At 35.6% G+C, this 20,988-nt stretch overlaps 1 protein-coding gene across 2 annotated transcripts; it reads left to right on the top strand.

The window, feature by feature from the left end:
• The first annotated feature begins 1,463 nt into the window (after positions 1-1,463).
• ptpn6 (protein tyrosine phosphatase non-receptor type 6) lies at positions 1,464-20,558 on the top strand. Of its 2 annotated transcripts, XM_056258455.1 has the most exons (17): positions 1,464-1,608; positions 1,688-1,972; positions 2,204-2,247; positions 3,097-3,219; positions 4,996-5,190; positions 10,196-10,376; positions 11,906-12,022; positions 12,527-12,658; positions 14,235-14,331; positions 14,491-14,570; positions 14,679-14,825; positions 15,097-15,231; positions 16,072-16,226; positions 17,447-17,514; positions 19,181-19,332; positions 19,592-19,665; positions 20,236-20,558. In XM_056258455.1, the coding sequence occupies exons 3-17, from the start codon at positions 2,240-2,242 to the stop codon at positions 20,336-20,338; spliced, it is 1,767 nt and encodes a 588-aa protein (XP_056114430.1). In that variant the 5' UTR covers positions 1,464-1,608; positions 1,688-1,972; positions 2,204-2,239; the 3' UTR covers positions 20,339-20,558. The 2 variants fall into 2 exon arrangements, with proteins under 2 accessions (XP_056114430.1, XP_056114429.1); XM_056258454.1 differs by lacking the exons at positions 1,464-1,608; positions 1,688-1,972; positions 2,204-2,247 and having other exon boundaries at positions 3,086-3,219.
• Positions 20,559-20,988: the final 430 nt, after the last annotated feature.

Here is a 20,988-nt window from a genome sequence, read left to right as displayed (position 1 = left end):
ACTTGACATTATGTGTGTGCGTGCGTGCGTGTATACAACCAAGTATTAATCCGAAGAGGACAAAAGCATGTCATGTAGGTAAGGGACAGTTTTCTGACCTTTCTATAATCGTGTGCAAAATGCATCCGTTTCTAACTTGACCTTTTTCTTCTACCTTTTTTAGTTTTATCTCAAAAGATGGGTTATGTGGTGTCACTTGCCTTTTCACTAACATACTGTACATTGGTTTCATTTTTTGGCTTTCTCTATTCTGATCTATTTTGTGGACTGATAATCAAAGAATACCATTGCAAGTCTCCAAAAACATGGAGAACTTTACTATGGAACGTTTTGTTTTTGTCAGTGTAGATTAACTTGAGAAGGTTGAACTTTGAATTATTTTTAGAAATATATTTTAAAAAAATTTTTTTAGAAGATGAAACAAAAACAAAACACAATGTAAGATGTATTATTCTGTTTTGACCACCTGTCAAGTGTTTCCAGAAATGTGTGATAGTTTTAAGATGTTTGATCTTCCTTACTGAACACACACTGCAGCTAAATATCCCTTTATATGGCTGTAACTATAGAAAGAGTGACTTAGAGACTTAGAGAAACTTCTGGAGAAAAAAATATATATAATGTGGTATGTATCGTGAAACTGGATCTTGGACTTTGCATGTATTCAAATGTTAGCTGCAATAGAGGTTAGACAAATAAAATTTGCAAGGCAAAAATAATCTCCCTTTCTGGATAGAATAGCGATCTTTAACGTGTAGGCCTATTCAATTTATTTTTGGTATTTTTGGGGTCAGTACGAATTTAATGCTTTTATTCAGCAAGGATGCATTACTGATCAAAAGTCACAGTAAAGACTGTTACAAAACGATTTCAAATAAATCCTGTTCTTCTGAACTTTCTATTCATCAAAGAATTCTGAAGAAAAATGTATCAGTTTGAGTTTCCACAAAAATATTACGCCGCACAGTTTTTTTTTTTTAAACTGTGATAATGTTTCTTGAACACCAATTAAGCAAATTAGAATGATTTCGAAGGATCATGTGACACGGAAGACTGGAGTAATGGCTGCTGAAAATGCAGCGTTGCCATCACAGGTATAAATTACATTTTAAAATATTTTAAAACGGAAAACGGTTATTTTAAACTTTAATAATTTTTCATAATATTACTGTTAGTAGTAGTTGTGAACACATAAATGCAACCTTGGTGAGCATGAGATATTTATTTCAAAAGCATTAAAAAAATCATACTTTTTTCAATGGTAGTGTGTAATTTATAAAAATTAAGATTAAAATTTGTTTTAGGCCTTAGGCCATTTTTATGTAATAATTGTGTAAATTATGCAGTAAACCCCCCCCCCCCCCCCCCCCCCCCTCTCTCTCTCTCTCTCTCTCTCTCTCTCTCTCTCTCTCTCTCTCTCTCTCTCTCTCTCTCTCTCAGTGTGTGTGTGTGTGTGTGAGGTGAAAGTCTTGAAACAAGGAAGTGCAATGTACACTAGACAAAATGGACTTTAACTGTCAGACTGACACCAACCTGTGAAATCAACAAATCAACCTGCGAGAAAAAAGGCATAAATGAAAGGAAGCAAGAGAAGTACATTCAGAAGCTGTAAGTGAGGGTAATTTGCATTTCATTGTTGTTTGTGATATTTTGCTCAGCCTGTAGTTCCTCTATTTGTCTCTTTTAGTTTCAAACTGTGAGCTGGACGTTTGTCTGGATTAGTTCTTGACTAAAAGGACTTGAAGAACCAGGAAATCAATCTGCCATCTCAGGATCTTTCTCTATCTCTCTTGTTGCTTTCACTGTTTTATGAACAAGCCACAAAAAGGAAGGAAGGAGTTTGTAACAGTGCATGAGAGAGTGAGAGAGGGAGGGACATACAACAGGCTTATATACACTGTCAGGACGACCTGCTCTTCAAAGCACCGAAAACACTGTTTACGTTTCGAGAGAGGAGAAGCAGAGAGGGCAGGTATGATGCCGGTAGACAAATGATTATGGGCTGTGGTTGGTTGTGTGGAGGGATGTCAATGCACAAGTTATAGAAGGAGGGAGCCAAATGGAAAAGTAGAGGATGAGTGCAGCAGACGTTTGAGACAAAGAGAAGAAGACTCTTCTTTACAGCTCTGGATTATGTTTATGCATGTATCTTATTTATTACAATATTAATGTGCATTCAATTCTTTTTCTTTTTGACTGGAAGAGGAGGATATTGAAGAGGAACATTTGAAATAGGAAGATGGTTCGGTAAGTTGAGACTCTCTTGTTCCAATCTTGTTCAACTCATCATCTTCCCTTTTTCAGGTTTGCTTATGTTTTCTCAGCCCCTTATCTGTGCGTTTTGCATAATGTGTAAAAAGGCTTTTTGTGTGTGTGTGTGTGTGTGTGTGTGAATGCAACTGCAAAGTGCAACTTGTATTTATGTTGATGCATGCCTGCCTGGGCTTTATGTGCATTTCTGCAAATGCATTTGGTGGTTTGGTAGGCCATGGTAGAGTGTGCTTGTTTTTACATGTGCTTCACCGTCCCATGAATGATCATTATACATCATTATAAATGAACACTTTCATTTGCATTTGCATATTTGCTTTTGAACAGCTCTGTGCCTCCTCTACACACACACACACGCACACACACACACACAGCCTAAAGTATTTGGACTCTTTTATAAATGCATTAATGCAATGCATAACAAAATTTGGATCAAATTATGGTAGTGGTTTTCTCAGAACAAATTTCATTTTTCTGAGCCATTTTTGCAGTTAAATTTTGACCAACCAAGATGTAGATGACATGTATGAAGTCAGTTTCCCCCTCTAGTCCACACAGGTGTTCTAAACCACAGGTGCAGTTCATCACATCAACTATGCAAATGTTACACTAACATTTGACTGCCACAATTTGTCCAAATATTGTTTTTTATTTTTACTTTGAACAAAATATATTCGTTTTTTTAATGAACAACTTTTAATTATTAAATATTTGGCTTGCGTACAGTTGTCTACGTACAATATGTTGTACTATTCGTGTGATGGCATTCATGTAAAATGTAATATTATTATCATATTAACAGATGCTAATTTCCATGTTAAACAGGTGGTTCCACAGAGATCTGTCTGGAATAGACGCAGAGACCGTTTTGAAGACCCGAGGCGTCCATGGCAGCTTCCTGGCCCGACCCAGCAAGAAGAATGCTGGCGATTTCTCCCTGTCTGTTAGGTACAGCACTTTTTTGGTTTGATAAAAATGTCAATTTTGAGCAACTTTTTATGTTGTCATTTAGAGGTGAACATTTGGTTCTGAGGATAAGCTGAGGTCAGATTGGGTGACAGATAGCCTTCACTACTTTCCAGGACTATCTGCTCTTTTTATGAAATGTTTCTGTGTTAGACTGGTTTGAGACTCGTCTTTGTTCCTCTGATTCTGACCGTGTTTAGTTCAAGAGCTTGTCAGACAACATTTATATACTCTTCAAACCAATTATTAGATTATTTTGGAATAGATAACAAGCATTTATTTTTCTCGCTCTAGGCAGACATCACACACAATGAGCGAATTAACATTTCATTATTTGTGGGGTTAATTTGATTCTGTATTTGTGTTTTGTCCATCACATTTTTGTCTTGTTCTTTTCAAAAGCGTTGGTGTGGGTTGTGGTTTTCTGACCTTAAATACATTTTGATGTACTTTCTTAAACAATCTTTTGTTTTTATTTTCTTCTCTCTTTTTTTCTTTTTTCTTTTATTCATGCACCTGCTACCTACAGTTCACTTTACATAACAATACAATAATTCACGCATTTATTTGTGTGTTTATTATTTCCATAAACGTAATTCATTTGATTTATACATAGACTGTAAAATATGCTTCAGACATAAAATGTGTCTATTTTTGTCAATTCTACTTTGTATAAAAATGGTCTACTTAATGATGAACAACATCAATAGGCTGATTAGTAGAATTGTCTGCGATGTTGTCACGTAATAATTCGGTGTTACTAAATGCCAGCCTAATGTCAGTTCATTTCTAAAGGGCAAAGAGAAGTGTCAAAAGCTCAAAACTGGCACGTGTCGTGCCATACGATTCTGACAATTAGATTGACTTATATTGTAATCTATTTTGTTCTGTTCTATACAGATAAACATATTTAGAGCAATTTGAAGAATATTTGTTTAAATTTGCATGTTTTCATATTTGCATGTAGCCTAGAATAAATCTTCCATGTTTAATAATTGAAAATATGTCATGCTTTTATGAAGGCACCTTTATTTGTTTACCACATTTGTAGTTTATTAACCCTACAATATAATACAATTACAATGTTAACAACAATAATGGAAATTAAGTGTCACTAATACTGTAATTTAGTGTAGAATCATAAATCATAAGTCATAAATTCCATTTTTTTAAATACAGGCTTTAAAAGCCTTTTATTAGGCTATTATAAAGCTGACAGTACAGTGTAAAGACAGAGAAAGGGAATGGGAAGGACTTAGATCAGGTCGGATTTGAACCTGCATTCCTGTAAGTCCTCCTTGCATGTTACTAGAATGTGTCCTATTTACTGCACCACAGTTCCAAATCACATAACCAAAGTTGGTTTGCTGGCATACATGAACATAGCTATTTTTTTGAGAAGGTATTGAATCATTCAAGCTCAGGAAGCTAAGCCCGAGGAAACAGAATTGGGGTAATAAATACAAGAAATATTACTGCGATCATTTGTGAATAACCCTTCAAGTGAAGTAGTTACTACACACTCACATACAATTTCTACACACTTTGTAAAGTTACTATTACTCCATTTCCTGCGACATTAAGTCCTGATGTTGTTGGATTTTGCCTCTGAAAGAAACAACTAATTTATGTATAGGGTCCTAATTGAGATGCCATGCATGTTCTATCTGATTAACAGTAAGCCGATAAACAGAAATTAAATTTTACTGAGAATGGTACATCATAAAACCTCTTTCCTTCTCTTCCTCTTTCTCTCAGAGTGGGGGAAATAGTCACGCATATTAGGATTCAGAACACGGGTGATTATTATGACCTTTACGGCGGGGAGAAGTTTGCTACGTTAGCCGAGTTGGTGGAGTACTACACTGGAGATCATGGAACTCTACAGGATAAAGATGGGACCGTTATTGAGCTCAAATACCCCTTAAACTGTTCTGATCCCACCACTGAGAGGTAAGCCATCATATTTGACCCTGTATCCTGATGAAGTCGGGCTTATTACAAAACTAACTGACGGAAATAACTATTACAAACTGTTGATTATTTGATTTTGGGGATGCCATCATTGATCTAAATTATTTGTGAGACTGATATACCTCATTTCAAAGGTTTCCGTTACATCATTGCCATTACAGTACGAGTTTTGCCAATGCACATACTGCTCTATAAAAATTGTGTTAACATGGTAAAAACACTTACTAAACTTGTGTATGCAAAGTTCTATTTTTTCTTAACTCCTGTCATGACCATATAAAACATTCCGATTATAATGTTCACATAGGTATTTACTGTTCGCTTTTTACAACACCATATCCAAAATAACGAGGCCCTCCACAAATACAGTAGATGCATTATTTTCTGATATTGATTATATTCAAATATGTAACATTTATCATTCTGGTAAATGATAAATGTTATATCCCCCCCGTAAATGATTATGTTATATAATGATAAATGTTATATCCCCCCCCCCCCCCCCCCAATAGCTAGAAGGTAAAGAGTTTAGTCAAAACAGATTTATGTTAAAAACTCAAATGGTCAAAGTCAGAATGTCCATGTCCAAATTTCCATGTCTCGCATTATGCAACTTCATTGTTCGATGTTAAGCTTAATGCAGATACGCATAGTGCTACGGTATTTGGGTAATTGGAAATTTATATTTGCAAATTTATATTCAGACTTATGCCATTGTCAGTGGATCCAGTCAAATTATTGCTGTCCATGTAAACATATCCACTGGCTTTACTGGTCTTTTTAAGGAATTTCTAAGACAGGGAAACTCAGTCATTTTCCTCATAAGGCTAAGAATTTACATGTATTATATTTTACAACTAATATACAGTGCTGTTATCGGTGAAGGAAGTTTTGCTGCTTTGCACTTTTGGAGAGGTGTTTGGGAGTTTTGTAGTTTAGCAGTGGTATTTTATGTAAATGTATCTGTTCAAATGCTGTCATGCTAACTGTAAGCTTCAACTGATTTTTTTGTGGCAGATAAATACTAGCTACTCTACTCTAGCTAACAAAGAATGGTTAACTATATAGCTTCAATGTAATTAGCTTTTTGTGTTAGTAACTAGTGTGGCTACCTACTTCTTCAAATAGCACGTATTGCTTTTTAGCTATAAGATAGTAACTAATAGAAGCTAATTACATTGAAGTTGTGTAGTTAGCCACTTTTGTTAGCATGTCAACAAAAATTAGATACTTTAGTAGTTTGTCTGTAGTTGACCTATTTAAAAACAAAAACAAATTGAAGCTTGACCGGTAGCTTCCCCAACACTGGTTGCTACATGGCAAAATATTAATGGCAAATGAATGGAAAAATTGTTATGGAGTGGAATGATCCACATGTATGCAGTTTCTGGAGGTCTGTGATATTGCCACTGTAAAAATGTGCAATATGACAAAATGTCGTCTAAGAGGAGTCTGTCCCTGCTGTTTGATGTATTGTAAAAGCGTCACATGATCAGTCATTTTATCACACATTGGAAGTCTTCCACATTCTACTTTCAGTTACATCAGAAACTGAGGAACAAAACTTGATATAAATCTCCACAATTCCTTCCACCGCTGACATTAATCTTTATAAATAAAGAGTTGAAATTCCCAACAGCAGCAGATTCACTTAATTTGGCAAGAGACGTGTTACCATAAATCATTTAACATGGTCTCTTTTGCTTTACGTTTACACCGAATTTACATATTCTAAAGCAGTCTGCTGCTGCAGATTCTAATACGTTCTGACCACACAATTTGAGAACTTTAAACAGTATATCAGTTTATCCTGCTTACACAACATCCTGAATCAGCATTGCTAATCATAAGTCTGATGTAAGATACACGTGTACTGTAGGTACATGAATGACAAGCACTGGAAAATGCACCTTATCTGGATATTTTTCTTTATTAATTATTTTTATGGTGCAAAAAAAAAAAAAGAATACATATAGGAGTGAAAGGTTTCAGATTTCATTTTTTTAACATACATATATAGTATATGACAGACAATTATTCACTGAATTTAAGATTGGCTAAACAAAAAATACAGCTGATTAATATAATGATCATTAATCTAATGATTAATGCAGTGTAAGGTAAAGTGAATTATTATAATTAAATTATGATAATTATAAATAATTTATACATTTAACAAATTAAAGTAAATATTTGCCAGCGCAAATGTATGAGACTGCTAGAAAAATGTATTTTGCATTCTTTCAACTAAATACTTTTTTTCAATTACAAATTCAAATTCACATTTTAATTAAATATTATATTATATTATATTATTACTAGCATACCAATTTGAGTCAAATGTTAAATTGAATTTTAGAGTATCGTTGTATTTAGTTCGTCCCTTTTGTTTATTTGACTTGCACTCGAGTTGCACGAGCTCCACAAATGATACTGTCCACATTGATCCAAAGAACATCTTGTGCTTCAATAAAAGCAAGACCACCTGACCAGCTGCATGTGCAAAGATCCTCACATAATCAATGTCACAAATTTGATTAGTGACTTGGAAATATGCAAAGTCTTTTTCTTATTCATTCATAATGTTGTTAAATGCTAGTATTTTCTTCCAGGTTCAAATTAGATTTTGAATCCCACAATTCATTGAATTCAATTTGAGCTCCTTATTTCATGTTGAAGCATTTGCAGACACATTCTACGCCTTCCTCTGCCATGTGTCTGACTTCCTCTTCTCAACTGCGGTTGGAAACTTTAGTTTTGACACATTTGCAAACAGTGACCAGACCCATTCAGCCCTTCCTTCATCTCTCTACTGTCTATCTTCGCTCTCTGTCCCCCACCCTTCTGTCTATCTTTCTCTTTTTTGGTCATGCTGATGATGAGCTCTTTGATGGGTGTTGTTGTTTAACGGACAGAAAACATGCAGTATGCATACTGAGGTCACATCCACACCGAACACATTTTTCCATTCCACTGCACTACTTTTCCATTGTTTTTCAATGTAAACGCATACACGGACTTCTTTAACTGTTGCGCTCACATCTCGCATATTTTGCGTTGTCTCGCATTACACAGCGTTCTAAAACACGACACTCAAGTTAAAAGAAGTTCAACTTTAAAAAAAAACATGCACTTTTTAGTCGTTCCCCTGACCTGCATCTCATGTTTTTTGACAGCAAAAATGCGTTCTGTGTGAACCGGCCCTATACTTTCTTCTGCATAACACAAAAATTTATGTTTGAGGAAGGATTCTACTGTTTTTTTCCATACAATGAAAGCCAGTGGGGCCCAAAAATATATTTGGACCCCACTGACTTTCATTGTAAGGGCAAATGATCCCGTTTAAAGTGACTTTATTATAGGTTTACAGAGGAAATTTATAACAACTATGTATAACCACGGTTTCTTAGTTAGGGTGAGCATATCTTCTCACGTATAAAAAGGGCTTGATTTCTGAAAAGAGCAGAATTTGTAATGCTATTTTATCATAATTGTCTTTCAAATGTAGAAAATAGTCACCAAAGACTCACAATACAGCACATCAATCTGCATGACGCTGTTTCTATATGGTGAGAGGTGATATTCTCAAGTCTATCACGTAACTTGTGATAGAGTTGGAAGAGAATTTGCAATGACAGATTGTGTAATGTATATACATTTGATACTCACATAAATGATTAAATGAAGTTTATTTAACAAAGTTCGAGAAGAGCATGTTCAGGTAATCCAACTGCGAGAAAAGGCCTGTATATATAGCCTTCCCTCACCTCTGTCCCATGACAGTTTTGCAGCATCCCACCGCCATCCCAATGCCTCACTCTTGGCTGGTTCCTGTCTCAGTCAATGGTTGCAGGAGTACTCTGGGTTCGGGCCAAACCCTCCCCTCGGACAACACGCCAAATGTTGTAAGAGTGAACTTGTGAAATGTTAAATGCCAGAGTTATTGCTTGCATTGATAATGCATGGAACTTTGATCACAAGTCCAGTCTTAAATTGAAAACATAAAAGAGCAGAGATCTAGATCCCTTCATAAAGGACTGAGATGCAATGAAAATATTATTGCTGATTATAAACAAAAAGGCATAATTTTGCATGACATAGTGTCTTAATAATAAGAGAGATGTCTAGTTGAAATGTGTCCAGTCACTCTTAGGCTTAACTTTTAGTATTATGTATAATTTTAGCAAAGACAGAGAACTTAAGAATCACAGAAGAATTTTATATTATTTATATATAGAATATTATATATTTGTGTTCAAGTTGTTTTTCATAAATATCATTTTATTTAAAAACATAATAATTTTGTTTTTATTATAATTATTCATTTTATTTAAAAATATAATACTTTTTTTATTTATTATAATTATTCAGAGGGATCAAAATCATACAAACTAAAACACCGGTTGTAGTTGACAGAGAGCAATCATGGAAGAACCCCCAGAAGGGCGATTTAGCAAGCGTTTTCTCTCTCTCAAGAGAACAGAGAAGGAAGGACAAGCTAAAAATACACTCTCTAAGTCTCGAGTCAAGAAATCTTGTCATCAGAAAATTTTCCGACCGCAGTACAGGAAGCTGAGATGTAGAAATTGAGAACTGAGTCCAATTGTAAGTACATTTTAGTAGGCTAGAGCGTGAGGACCACCATACTTTTGCATCATGATCCAGAATTGCTAATAAATATACACACACTGGAAATGCATACGTGACATAAATGTTCAGCCTTGTGTGTTTTTGTTTATGGCTGCAGTGGTTTGTGGTGCAGCTGCATTGGCCCTAGTTTAATTTATTTTTATTTTTAGGCACTATCATTCTCTAAATATCTTGACTGTCTGGTTTATTTGCGTCAGAGACATTTCTTTGAACCGTGTTTGCAGGATATCCTCTATGTTTTACTATTAAAAGTGTATATCATAAGAACATCTAGTACACAACAGGAATCGAAACTTCACAATGACTTTTTTCCCTTTTGCATTTGTATCTTCAGGTGGTACCATGGCCACCTGTCGGGTCCAAGCGCTGAGAAGCTGCTCCGTGAGCGCGATGAGCCCGGGACGTTCCTGGTTAGGGAGTCGCTCTCTAAACCAGGAGACTTTGTTCTGTCTGCTCTCACCGGTGATATGAGCAGTGTTGGTAGGAAGGTCTCCCATATCAAGATCATGTGCAACGTAAGTGCATTTGCTCATACATGTATGATTGTTGTGAGTCAAAAGAGGTCAGTGTTCTGCATTAATCTTAACAGCAAGTACCTATAATGAACGTGAACAGAATATGTTACTTCATAAGCTTGTTTCAAGTCCAATGATTAGTTGCAATTTCTCTTAAAAAAGTTTCAAAGTGGGGTTTTGGACAATATCAACATAAATCCTTATTTGTTGGTGTAAATGCATTAACTTGCAGTTATTATTTAGGATTAGCAATAAATGATTAAATACTATTTGCAATACAAATAGCTCATTTATAAAAGTATTTTCTATCATGAATTCTTTTTTTATCTAATGATTTTTTATATTTTTATTTTTTGTGTGTTGTCCCCTTTCAATGCAAAGCTATCACAAATGAAATATGATTTATGCTGATATTGTTAAAAACCTCACACCTAGACTGTTTACTTACTTCCATAGGGCACTGTACACATGGCTTATTTAGATGGTAAACCGTTAAAATATTTAGCTGAATATGTAATTTTGTATAGATCTAAGCATCTTTATCAACAACATGTTGTTTACGTGGAATTATTTTCATAAATTTAGCAAATAACAAAAATGCTAAAAAATGTTTTACGTTTTACATATGGTACACACAGTTTGACATCAATACACACATTTGCACTTACCTGAAAAACGCGACTGGACTTTGAGTCATGAGCGCGTTGGATGGTAGCGGGGGTGGTCATGCCCCACTCGGGACTCTAAATAAGCTCTATTGTTGTGCTGTTTAAATAAATTGTAGAAGATTATGACTGAGGGAAAATCAGGTCAACGCACTGCCTGTCGATTGTTAATTTATTCCACTGGTATGTGCGCATGTGTATGTGCGTTAGTGAGGTTCAAAGAGCACAAAATGCCAGCGTTGCATTGTTGCCCTGTGAGCTGATTAACAGAACAAACAGTGTTTTGTGAAGACGGTTCTAATCAGCTCAGAGAACCAAACAATGCAGTTAAGGCCTAAAACGTCTTAAACCAGCCTAAGTCAACCCTAGTTTATCCAAGAAGTTGTAAGCCCTTGCCAATGGACAGCTTCTGTTTTTAATCTGATTTAAAGACACAGAAAGCTTTCTTTGTCACCATTTTGGTGATGGTATTTTAGGTTTAATGATAGAACATTCTCACAGGTTGTACAATAAAAGTAAAATCGGAATGACCGTTCTTTATTAATTTTTAATAAGAATAGCATAAGCAAACTTTTCAAGCAAAATAATTAATCAAAACCCATATACTTTGCAAGATTAAGACAAAACATATTTGGACATTTTCTACACCAGTGTGAACATGAGAGCATCCATCCACCTCGATTAGAGTGAAATCACACAGGATAAATGTGTCAAAAAAATACATAGCTGTCTATTCTTTATATTTTAATAATAAGTATTATTTGGGGGTCCTTGGCATCAAGTTAAGGTGCCACTGAACCTCGTGTTACCCTTGTGTAGGAATCCGAGTGACTGATTAACTTTCTTATGCATGTTTATTTTCAGAATGACCGCTACACAGTTGGTGGTAAAGAGAATTTTGACACTTTGACAGACCTCGTGGAGCATTTCAAACGCACTGGTATTGAGGAGTTGTCTGGGACAATGGTTTATCTCAAACAGGTAAAGAACATTTATATTGGGCAGGGTACCAACATGTGTTAAATCTCTTAAATGTCATGCAAGCCTGCAACAAGAACACTAGCAACCAATCAGCTTCTGGTATTAACTGTGGGAATTGACTATGGTCACATTGATTTGTACATTTTGAGATATTTGGCTGAAACTGATTTGATTTTAAAACCCTTTTTGATTTTGTTATTTGTGATCATATGGATAAGTTGCAGTTATAGTGATCTACTATTACTTTTATAGTGGCTAAATGTTGAGCATCTGTTCAGCTGAACAGAGATAACAACTGGAAAATATCTTTGAAACTGAGTAATGTATTTTATAGTGTGACAAAATGGCAAATTACATAGAACTGTGGGAAGCACCTTTAATGTTGTGATTAATTTTTGCCCTTTCTGTCTGTCAATCTCCTCCTTTCTGTTGTCTGTCTGTCTGATGTCTTGATGTATGTCTTGCTCTTCTCCCATGATGTTTACCCACCTCTCTTTTCCCCAGCCTTATTACTCCACGAGGTTGAACGCAGCTGATATTGAGAGCAGAGTAAAGCAGCTCGACCAAACCTCAGAGAGAGAGAACATGGATGGGGCTGATAAAAAGATAAAAGCTGGGTTCTGGGAAGAGTTTGATGTGAGTGACGTTTTTAAAGGTTATTCACCACCTGCTGTAGATGAATCACAAGTTCTTCATGCATTAGAATCACAACTACATTGTACGTGCTCTTTGTGAGATTTATTTGGAAAATAACTGTATTTTGGAAATAGTCCATCAATGCTACTTAAACAAACATACATGGAGAATTAATATGGAATTCCCGCTTTTCAGTTAAAAGAACTTATTTTATACTAGAACACGCTTGCATATTAGCTGGACCAGCCTGAAAAATACACACATGCGCGCAAGCACACACACACATACACAAAAGTGATTTGAGCTAAACAGATTTTAAAGATGATCAGATTTTATTGCTGACTGGAAATACACTACCGTTCAAAAGTTTGGGGTCAGTGAGAATTTTATTTTTTTGAGGAAAGAAATCAATACTTTTATTTATCAAGGACAGTAAAGACATTTATAATGTTACAAAAGATTCTATTTCAAACAAATGCTGATCTTTTGAACTTCCTATTCATCAAAGAATCCTAAAAAAAACAAAAAAAACTGTACAACTGACAGACCAACAACTGTTTCAACATTGATAATAATAATAAATGTTTCTTGAGCATCAAATCCTCATATTATACTGATTTGTGAAGGATCATTTGACACTGAAGACACTGACACTGGTGATGCCGGAAATTCAGCTTTGATCACAGGAATAAATTACACTTCACTATATATTCACACAGAAAACAGCTGATTTACACTGGAATAATATTTAATACTATAACTGATTATTGTTGTATTTTTAATCAAATAAGAGCAGCCATGGTTAGCAGAAGAGAATTCTTTTAAAAGTATTTAAAATCGTACCGACCCCAAACCTTTGAACGGTAGTGTATGTTATTGAAGTGTAATCTTAATTTTTTTTGAAGATTTCAGTCTTGACCAATGAATGCTTCGACTTGCCAAGGAGAAACCACATTTACTTAAAAAAATGTCTTTAGATTAGTCCTACCTGGGTAAAAATCATATATGTTATTCCCACACAGTGGTAGTTTTGGGTTTGTGGGCTGGAGTTATTCCGTTCACACCTAACAGCAGCCTGTAGTCTGTTAGGCCACAACTGAGGGTCTATTTCCCACTCAACATAATCCGTGTTGCCTTTGGCCCACTTTTTGTTCTGTCGAAGCAATCAGATCGTATGAGATAACTGATTATTTTAATTTATTACTTTAAAAACACAGTTAAATTTTTTACATAAATGACAAAAAGACAGAAACTCGAAGGTATGTGTTTTGTAGAAAGCATATTTAGCAGCAACATCTACATGAGTTATGAGTCTGATTAAAGACAATTTGTGCACTTTAACAGCCCTTTTTGTACTTATAACAATTGGTACCAGATGGCAAATTAATTTGATCAACTGTTGCTAAAATTAGTGCGTCATACTGATCTCTGGTCGTAGTAAGGTTAAACCACAGGAGCCAAACGGTTGTTCAGAGCCACTCTCAACAGGCAGGATGTGGTCACGTGTACTTTCTGTCTTAATTTCCCTTACTGTCTGTGCTATTCTTGATTTAAAAATCTGTTTTTCTGCTTGCAGGCTCTGCAGAAGTTGGAAACTAAGGTAACGAAGAGCAGAGATGAAGGAATGAGACCAGAAAACAAAAGCAAAAACAGATACAAGAACATCCTTCCCTGTGAGCAATGAATCTGATCACACTGCATTGTTTCTTTTAAAAATGAATAAATTAAATATAAGTTTAGCAGTTATAAATAAATATAAGCCTGCTTATAAGAGGTTAGCCATCTTGCTATTATTTACAAATAATAAATATTCCCATTTCTTCCCCTTTCAGTTGATGAAACCAGGGTTATCCTACAGAGCGGTGATCCCAATGTTGTCGGCTCTGATTACATCAATGCCAACTATGTTGTAGTACGTCCACAACATAATCATAACTCTCTCAAATTGCATCTTTAAAATGTCTTGTTTAAACCCTCTCTTTTCCATCATCTCTCTCTTTCTATGTGTATGTGTTCACAGAACAAATTAATGGATATTAATCACCAGAAGATTTACATTGCTTGTCAAGGCTGCCTCGCAACAACTGTAGGCGATTTTTGGCAAATGATGTGGCAAGCAGAGTCACGAGTAATCGTCATGACAACAAGGGAGGTTGAGAAAGGACGGGTTAGTTCTTCTTGACATTTATCCAGTTAATAATTCTATGATTGTTTTATTTAGAATTTATATTTCAATTATTATTAAATGCAGTAACTATTATTAATGTAACTATTAAAATGGCTTTCTCATTTATGTAATTCAGTAATGTCTTCTGGCTTAGTTTTCTGTGTGAAACAGTACATCTCTATAGCCTCGCTTTTAAAAAAAAAAGTAGAAAAGAAGATCTCCTGACTTCAAATGTAACGTTTCATGGTTTATCTTTTGTTAATCTCTGCAGAATAAGTGTGTGCCATACTGGCCTACTGTTGAGGGAGAGTCAAAGGACGTAGGCAGATATATAGTGACGTTACTGAATGAGAAGGATGCCACTGATTACAAGATCAGAGTGATGGAGCTCACATCAACGTATCGGGTAAGAAAAGAGTCTTTTCAATACCTCTGTGAGCACATTTCTGTGCAGTGCACCTGTGGCCCAGATTCTGTCCCTATATGTCATTCTGTTCCATTGCATCTCATTCCATCACCTTGATTCCAATAATATATTTTTAAAAAACTGTATGAAGTAAGTAGTATTGTGTCTTTAAAATGTGGCTTTTCTTTTATTAACAAATAGAGTTGCATTATGGTTAGATTAAAAGGTCAAAAAGTAAGAACACTTAAAGTTTCAGCTTTGGCTTTTGGTCGATTGCTTTAAATGCCACTTATTTTGTGTTTCTCAAAGACTGTCCCTGGGAAAAAAACATAATTAATCTTTTTGTGTTGGACTGGTCACTCCAAATTGTTCTGAAAAGATAATATTATGTTAACATATGCGGTTTTTATTTTATTTGATCCCATTCCATTTCATGCTATAGATTTAATTCCAATAAAAACTGTGTAAATAAAACTGTTTCTATTATGAAAAACACAATTGCATTATGGTTAGATAAACAGGTAAAAAAGTGAGACCAATTTAGGTCTTTAGCTTTAGGATTTTTTAAAATTCAAGAACAAAAACACATGATGTAAAACGAAGGAAATTATTTCTTGAAGCTTGAGTGCCTTGAAATACTAATAAATGTACAGTATGTACAATTTAATAAATGTTTATGTTGGCAATATCATTTTAATTAAGTAAAACATGTTTCTTAAACCAGAAAGGTGGCATAAAGTAATTGATGATTGATTAGCATTGAAGCATGAATGCACTGCACATTGTGATAATTCTCTTCCTTCATGTAGACTATCTCTCTCTTTACCTTTCTGATTCCAGAAAGAGCCAGCTCGGACCATTTGGCACTACCAGTATTTGAGCTGGCCGGATCACGGCGTGCCACAAGAGCCCGGTGGAGTGCTTAGCTTTCTGGAGCAGGTCAACATGAAACAGAATGAACTCACCTCATCTGCACCCATGGTCATCCACTGCAGGTACTGTACTTACTCACAATAACATCTTCCTCCACTTGGGGGCTTCATGAGCACAAGCATGATGTCATGCCATTTCAGATGTCCATAAAATATACACTCTTAGAAGAAAAGGTTCTATATAAGGATTCTGTCAGGCACTTCATGTATAGAACCTTTTTCGGGGTTCCCATCATGGGATAATTTTATGGATTTAGTTTTAATAAACTCATTTAGTTTTAATTCATTTTTTATTTTAACAGCTCATAAACATACTTTATCCCTAGAAATGTTTAAAATAACATGTTAAACATGAAAGTATTATTAAGTATTATTATTAATCATTTCAGACATTACTTCTTATGTAGAAACTTTTGGTAAAGGGTTCTTTAAAATTGAGTCAAGAACCCTAGGGTCCTATATAGAGCCCCATTGAACCTTTTATTCTAAAAGCCCGTTCACACCAAGAATGATAATTATAAAGATAACTATATTAGCGTCCACACCAACACACGATATCGTTCTGTTTATTATAAGTGGCAACTACAGTTGTCGGCTTCCGCTTTAAAAGCTCAAGCTCTTTAAGTTAGGTGAATTCGGATTGGCTGTCAATGTTTTTTATCATTTATCAGCTGGATGAAATCATTCTGAAAATGATTCCAACAATATTGTTTCTCTGTGCCGTTATCGTCATAGTTGTGGAATGGACTCTGCTATTCTTTTAGAAATATATCTTTTTCGTTATCATTATAGTTATCATACCTGGTGTGAACGGGCCTTAAGAGTGTACATCTGAATATTCTTGACTTTTTATGGACAGCATTCATTGGTTAAATGCCACTTATTTTGTGCTTCACAAAAACCATCACTAGGAAAATACATAATTCATCTTTTTGTGTTGGACTGATCACTCCAAATTGTTCTAAAAAGTTACAATTATTTCATTTTATTTTATAACAGAGAAAACAGTTTATTACATTTCATTTCATTTCATTTCTTGGCATGACATGTAATGCATACTGAAAAGTTTAAGCAGAGAGTTTTAGCCAGAACAGAAGTCACACCACTGTAATCACAGTACATGCTTGAACTCCTCATGATCCCTCACTTCCCACACTTAACCTTTAAATTAATAGTTTGTTTACTCTTTAGTAACATGTGCTATGGGACATTCAGTGTCTCATGACCTCTGCAAGTTGGAAGAGATAGTTTCAATGTGTTGTTGCTCAATGTGTTTTTGGCAGTGCTGGTATTGGACGAACAGGAACCATTGTAGTAATCGACATGCTTTTAGAATCGATTGATGCTAAAGGTGAGTACACCCTCTTTTGAGGTTTTTGAACCTGTTTTTTACTGTGTAAAAACTGATATCTCTGAGGCTTTAAAGTCAGCAGGCTGGAATCCAGAAGGTTGCTGGTTCAGTCACCAGCTATTGCAAGATATTAGCCAGCAGCCATATCACCCTGTAGCCCAAGACTGGTTGCCCACTGAAGCTAAGCAGGGCTGAGCCTGGTCAGTACCTGGATGGGAGACCTTCTGAGAAAAAACAGGTTGCTGCTGGAAGAGGTGTTAGTGAGGCCAGCAGGGGGCGCTCACCCTGTGGTCTGAGTGGGTCCTAACGCCCCAGTATAGTAATGGGGACACTATACTGTTAAAGAGCACCGTCCTTCGGATGAGACGTTAAACCGAGGCACTGACTCTCTGTGGTCACAAAAAATCCCAGGATGTCTTTCGAAAGAGTAGGGGTGTAACCCTGGCATCCTGGCCAAATTTGCCCAGTGGCCTCTGTCCATCATGGCCTCCTAATCATCCCCATATATATATATATACCAATTGGCTTCATCACTATGTCTCCTCTCCACCAGTAAGCTGGTGTGTGGTGGGCGTTCTGGCGCAATATGGCTGCCGTCGCATCATCCAGGTGGATGCTGCACATTGGTGGTGGTTGAGGAGATCCCCCCTTCTATGTAAAGCGCTTTGAGTGCCAAGAAAAGCGCTATATAAAAAATGTAATGAATTATTATTAGCCATTGTGCCCTTCAGAAAAGCCCTTAAAGGGATAGTTCACCCAAAAATGAAAATTTTGTCATCATTTACTCAGCCTTAAGTTGTTCCAAACCTGCATGAGTTTCTTTCTTCTGTTGAACACAAAAGAAGATTTATGAAGAATGTTGGTAACCAGTCAGTTGACGGTAGCTATTGGCTTTCATTGTATTTTTTCCCCCTACTATGGAAGTCTATCGCCAACTGTCTGGTTACCAGTAATACCTTCATGGTACTGTTCTATGGTAACATCACATTAAAAGGTCATAGGTTTGATTCCCAGGAAATGGATAAACTCATTAAATGAATACCTTGAATAAGTGTCAGCCAAATGCGTAAATATATAAATTCTCAACTCAGTGGAGAAATTAGTGAATTTAAGATGTTTTTACAGGCCACTGGGAATCCTGGGCACTTTCGAAAAAATTCCAGCTCTTAATGAGAGCTTTACAACTTTAAATAAGCACATAAACATTCTAGAGACAGGGTCAGTACAGTTTCAATATTCATCTTTGTCTCAAAACAATAATGAACGTTGCCATGGCAAAACTCATTTTAGATCAAGAGATGAAAAATGATAATCTGATCACAGATCAGCTCTCTCAGCAGGAGACTCATTATTATTCATCATTTTTATTGCAACTTAGGGTTGATGCAGTGCAATCACATTGATTAAAGCATTATCACCTGTGAATGTCCCCAGGCTTTCTAGAATCTACGATATGTTTTGCTAATATGCTTCCCTTCGAAATGGTCCAGAATTTGTTTTACACAAATCAATATACTTAGTCTTATAATCTTATAATAGGCTTATTTTTAGTTGTCGCAACCACATTTCACATGGACACCACAGGGTGGTACTTTATCATAGATCTTGGATCAAACATGGTCACGATTAAAAAAATAAATGTTTCTAAAGATGTTGTCTGTGTCAGGTTTGGACTGTGACATCGACATCCAGAAGTGTATTCAGATGGTCCGAGACCAGCGGTCTGGCATGGTGCAAACTGAAGCCCAGTACAAGTTCATCTACTTGGCTGTGCTACAGTATATAGATACGAATACTGTCACACGAAAGGCTGTCATGGTAAGAAAATGGCTGAGGATCATTGTGAGGGGTTTTTGAAATATAATTAAGGAAATAAAGGGAAATTAAGCCAGAAAGTTTGCACTGGAAATTAATAATATTTGGTTTGGGGTTAGTAATATTTGGTTTCCATGATATCTAATCAAAGTCAACACTATAAATAAGAAGATAAGATAAGACTTATGTCCAGTTCTCTGTCTCTTCCCTCTTTTGTATTTAGTATTGCTATTGATGTTTTTTTTTAAACTTTCTGCTACAGGAAACAGAAACTGAATATGGAAACCTTTCAATTCAGTCTAAACACCAGAAAGCCAGTCGCAAAGCCTCTGCAAAGTGAGTATGCAACTGAGACTTCAGATTGTAGCGTATCTCCAAATACTAAAAAAAAACATTCCTCTCACGTCCCCATATCTTCCCTAAACCAATGACCACTTAAGTAGGCGGTTCAAAGATCTCTCGGTCACACGGCCATTCTGCTTATACAAGCTTTTTGTAAGCCTTAGAACCGTTGTGCAATATCCCATTGAAAAAGACAGATGGATTGAGTATAGGGCATTTTATCTCAGATCTCGTATTGATTCAGCTTGACCTTGCTCAAATCACCGTGAGTTGAACTAATCATTGGCTTACTGGACAATGTTTGGCAAGTCTCTATTTCTCACGTTTATGTGGTTTATGTGGTGCTGACAAAAACATTAAAACTGCAGTAAACAGCAAAATAAAAAAAGAGAACTTACTAAAAACAACTTGATTTTCCACATATTTAAATCTAACTGCATTTAAATTAAAATGTTCATATCCAAGCATTGCAGTGGACTTCTCGTTTGTTTCTGTAGAAGTTGAGGTGGTTATAATAATTGCTTCAAGTTAGTGACTAATCAGTCATACTGATTTTTTTTCCAGAAAAAATGAAGATGTTTATGAAAATCTGGGAGCAAAGGGAAAGAAAGATGTCAAAAAGCAGAAATCAGAGGAAAAGAAGAGTGGATCGGTCAGGAAACGATAAAAATAACACGAAAAGATGAGATTTAATTGTGCTTCGTAAATGCCAAAATATGTGATCTTATCCAACGAATCTTGCTATATTGTTTTCTCTGTGTATTCTTTGTGTCATTTTTTAATATCTAGTAAAAATTTGTTGTTGAAGTAAATTCACTAAGCTGCAATTGATTTATAAATCATCCACTCGTTTTCAGTTTTAATAAAAGTCCTTTTCAAAGACTGTTCATAGTTATTCCTGGCCGTTATGGTTATCTTCTGTAATAAAATGAAGTTGTGTTTGCATAGAAAGTTTAATTTTCTGTGATGTTATTGTAACAGTAAGGCAGAAAGGAAAGGTTGATGTCCTGGTGAGATGATACGCATAAACTCTGGCCTGATGCCAGTGAGAGGGACCCGTCTCATTCTTCTGTACATCAGAGAGTGAACCCCATACAGGGCTGACCCCGTTTAACATCGAGGCACAGCGGGGAAAAACATTAGGAGAAATGATGAATGAACTTTACAGAGCTCCACATGAGCAACAGAACCAAATATGTCGGAGAAAAGAGTGTTACACTTCTAGAACATTCTCCATATAATTGATAAACATTTACATTTTAGGATATAAACTCAACTTCTCACCTTTAGTAAGTTAGAATGGTCAGCATCTTTCAA

The sequence above is a fragment of the Rhinichthys klamathensis genome, unplaced genomic scaffold, assembly GCF_029890125.1.
Source record: "Rhinichthys klamathensis goyatoka isolate OS25496 unplaced genomic scaffold, OSU_Roscu_1.1 h1tg000152l_1, whole genome shotgun sequence".
Classification (NCBI taxonomy): domain Eukaryota; kingdom Metazoa; phylum Chordata; class Actinopteri; order Cypriniformes; family Leuciscidae; genus Rhinichthys; species Rhinichthys klamathensis.
The sequence above is the reverse complement of the archived record's forward strand: the minus strand, read 5'-3'. Positions and strand labels throughout refer to the sequence as shown.

Coding starts and splice junctions, on each gene's coding strand:
- ptpn6 (XM_056258454.1), top strand. CDS start 3,086: ATGTTAAACAGGTGGTTCCACAGAGATCTGTCTGGAATAGACGCAGAG. Junction 12,659..14,234: donor GGTTCTGGGAAGAGTTTGAT/GTGAGTGACGTT, acceptor TTCTGCTTGCAG/GCTCTGCAGAAGTTGGAAAC. Junction 17,515..19,180: donor AGAATCGATTGATGCTAAAG/GTGAGTACACCC, acceptor TGTCTGTGTCAG/GTTTGGACTGTGACATCGAC.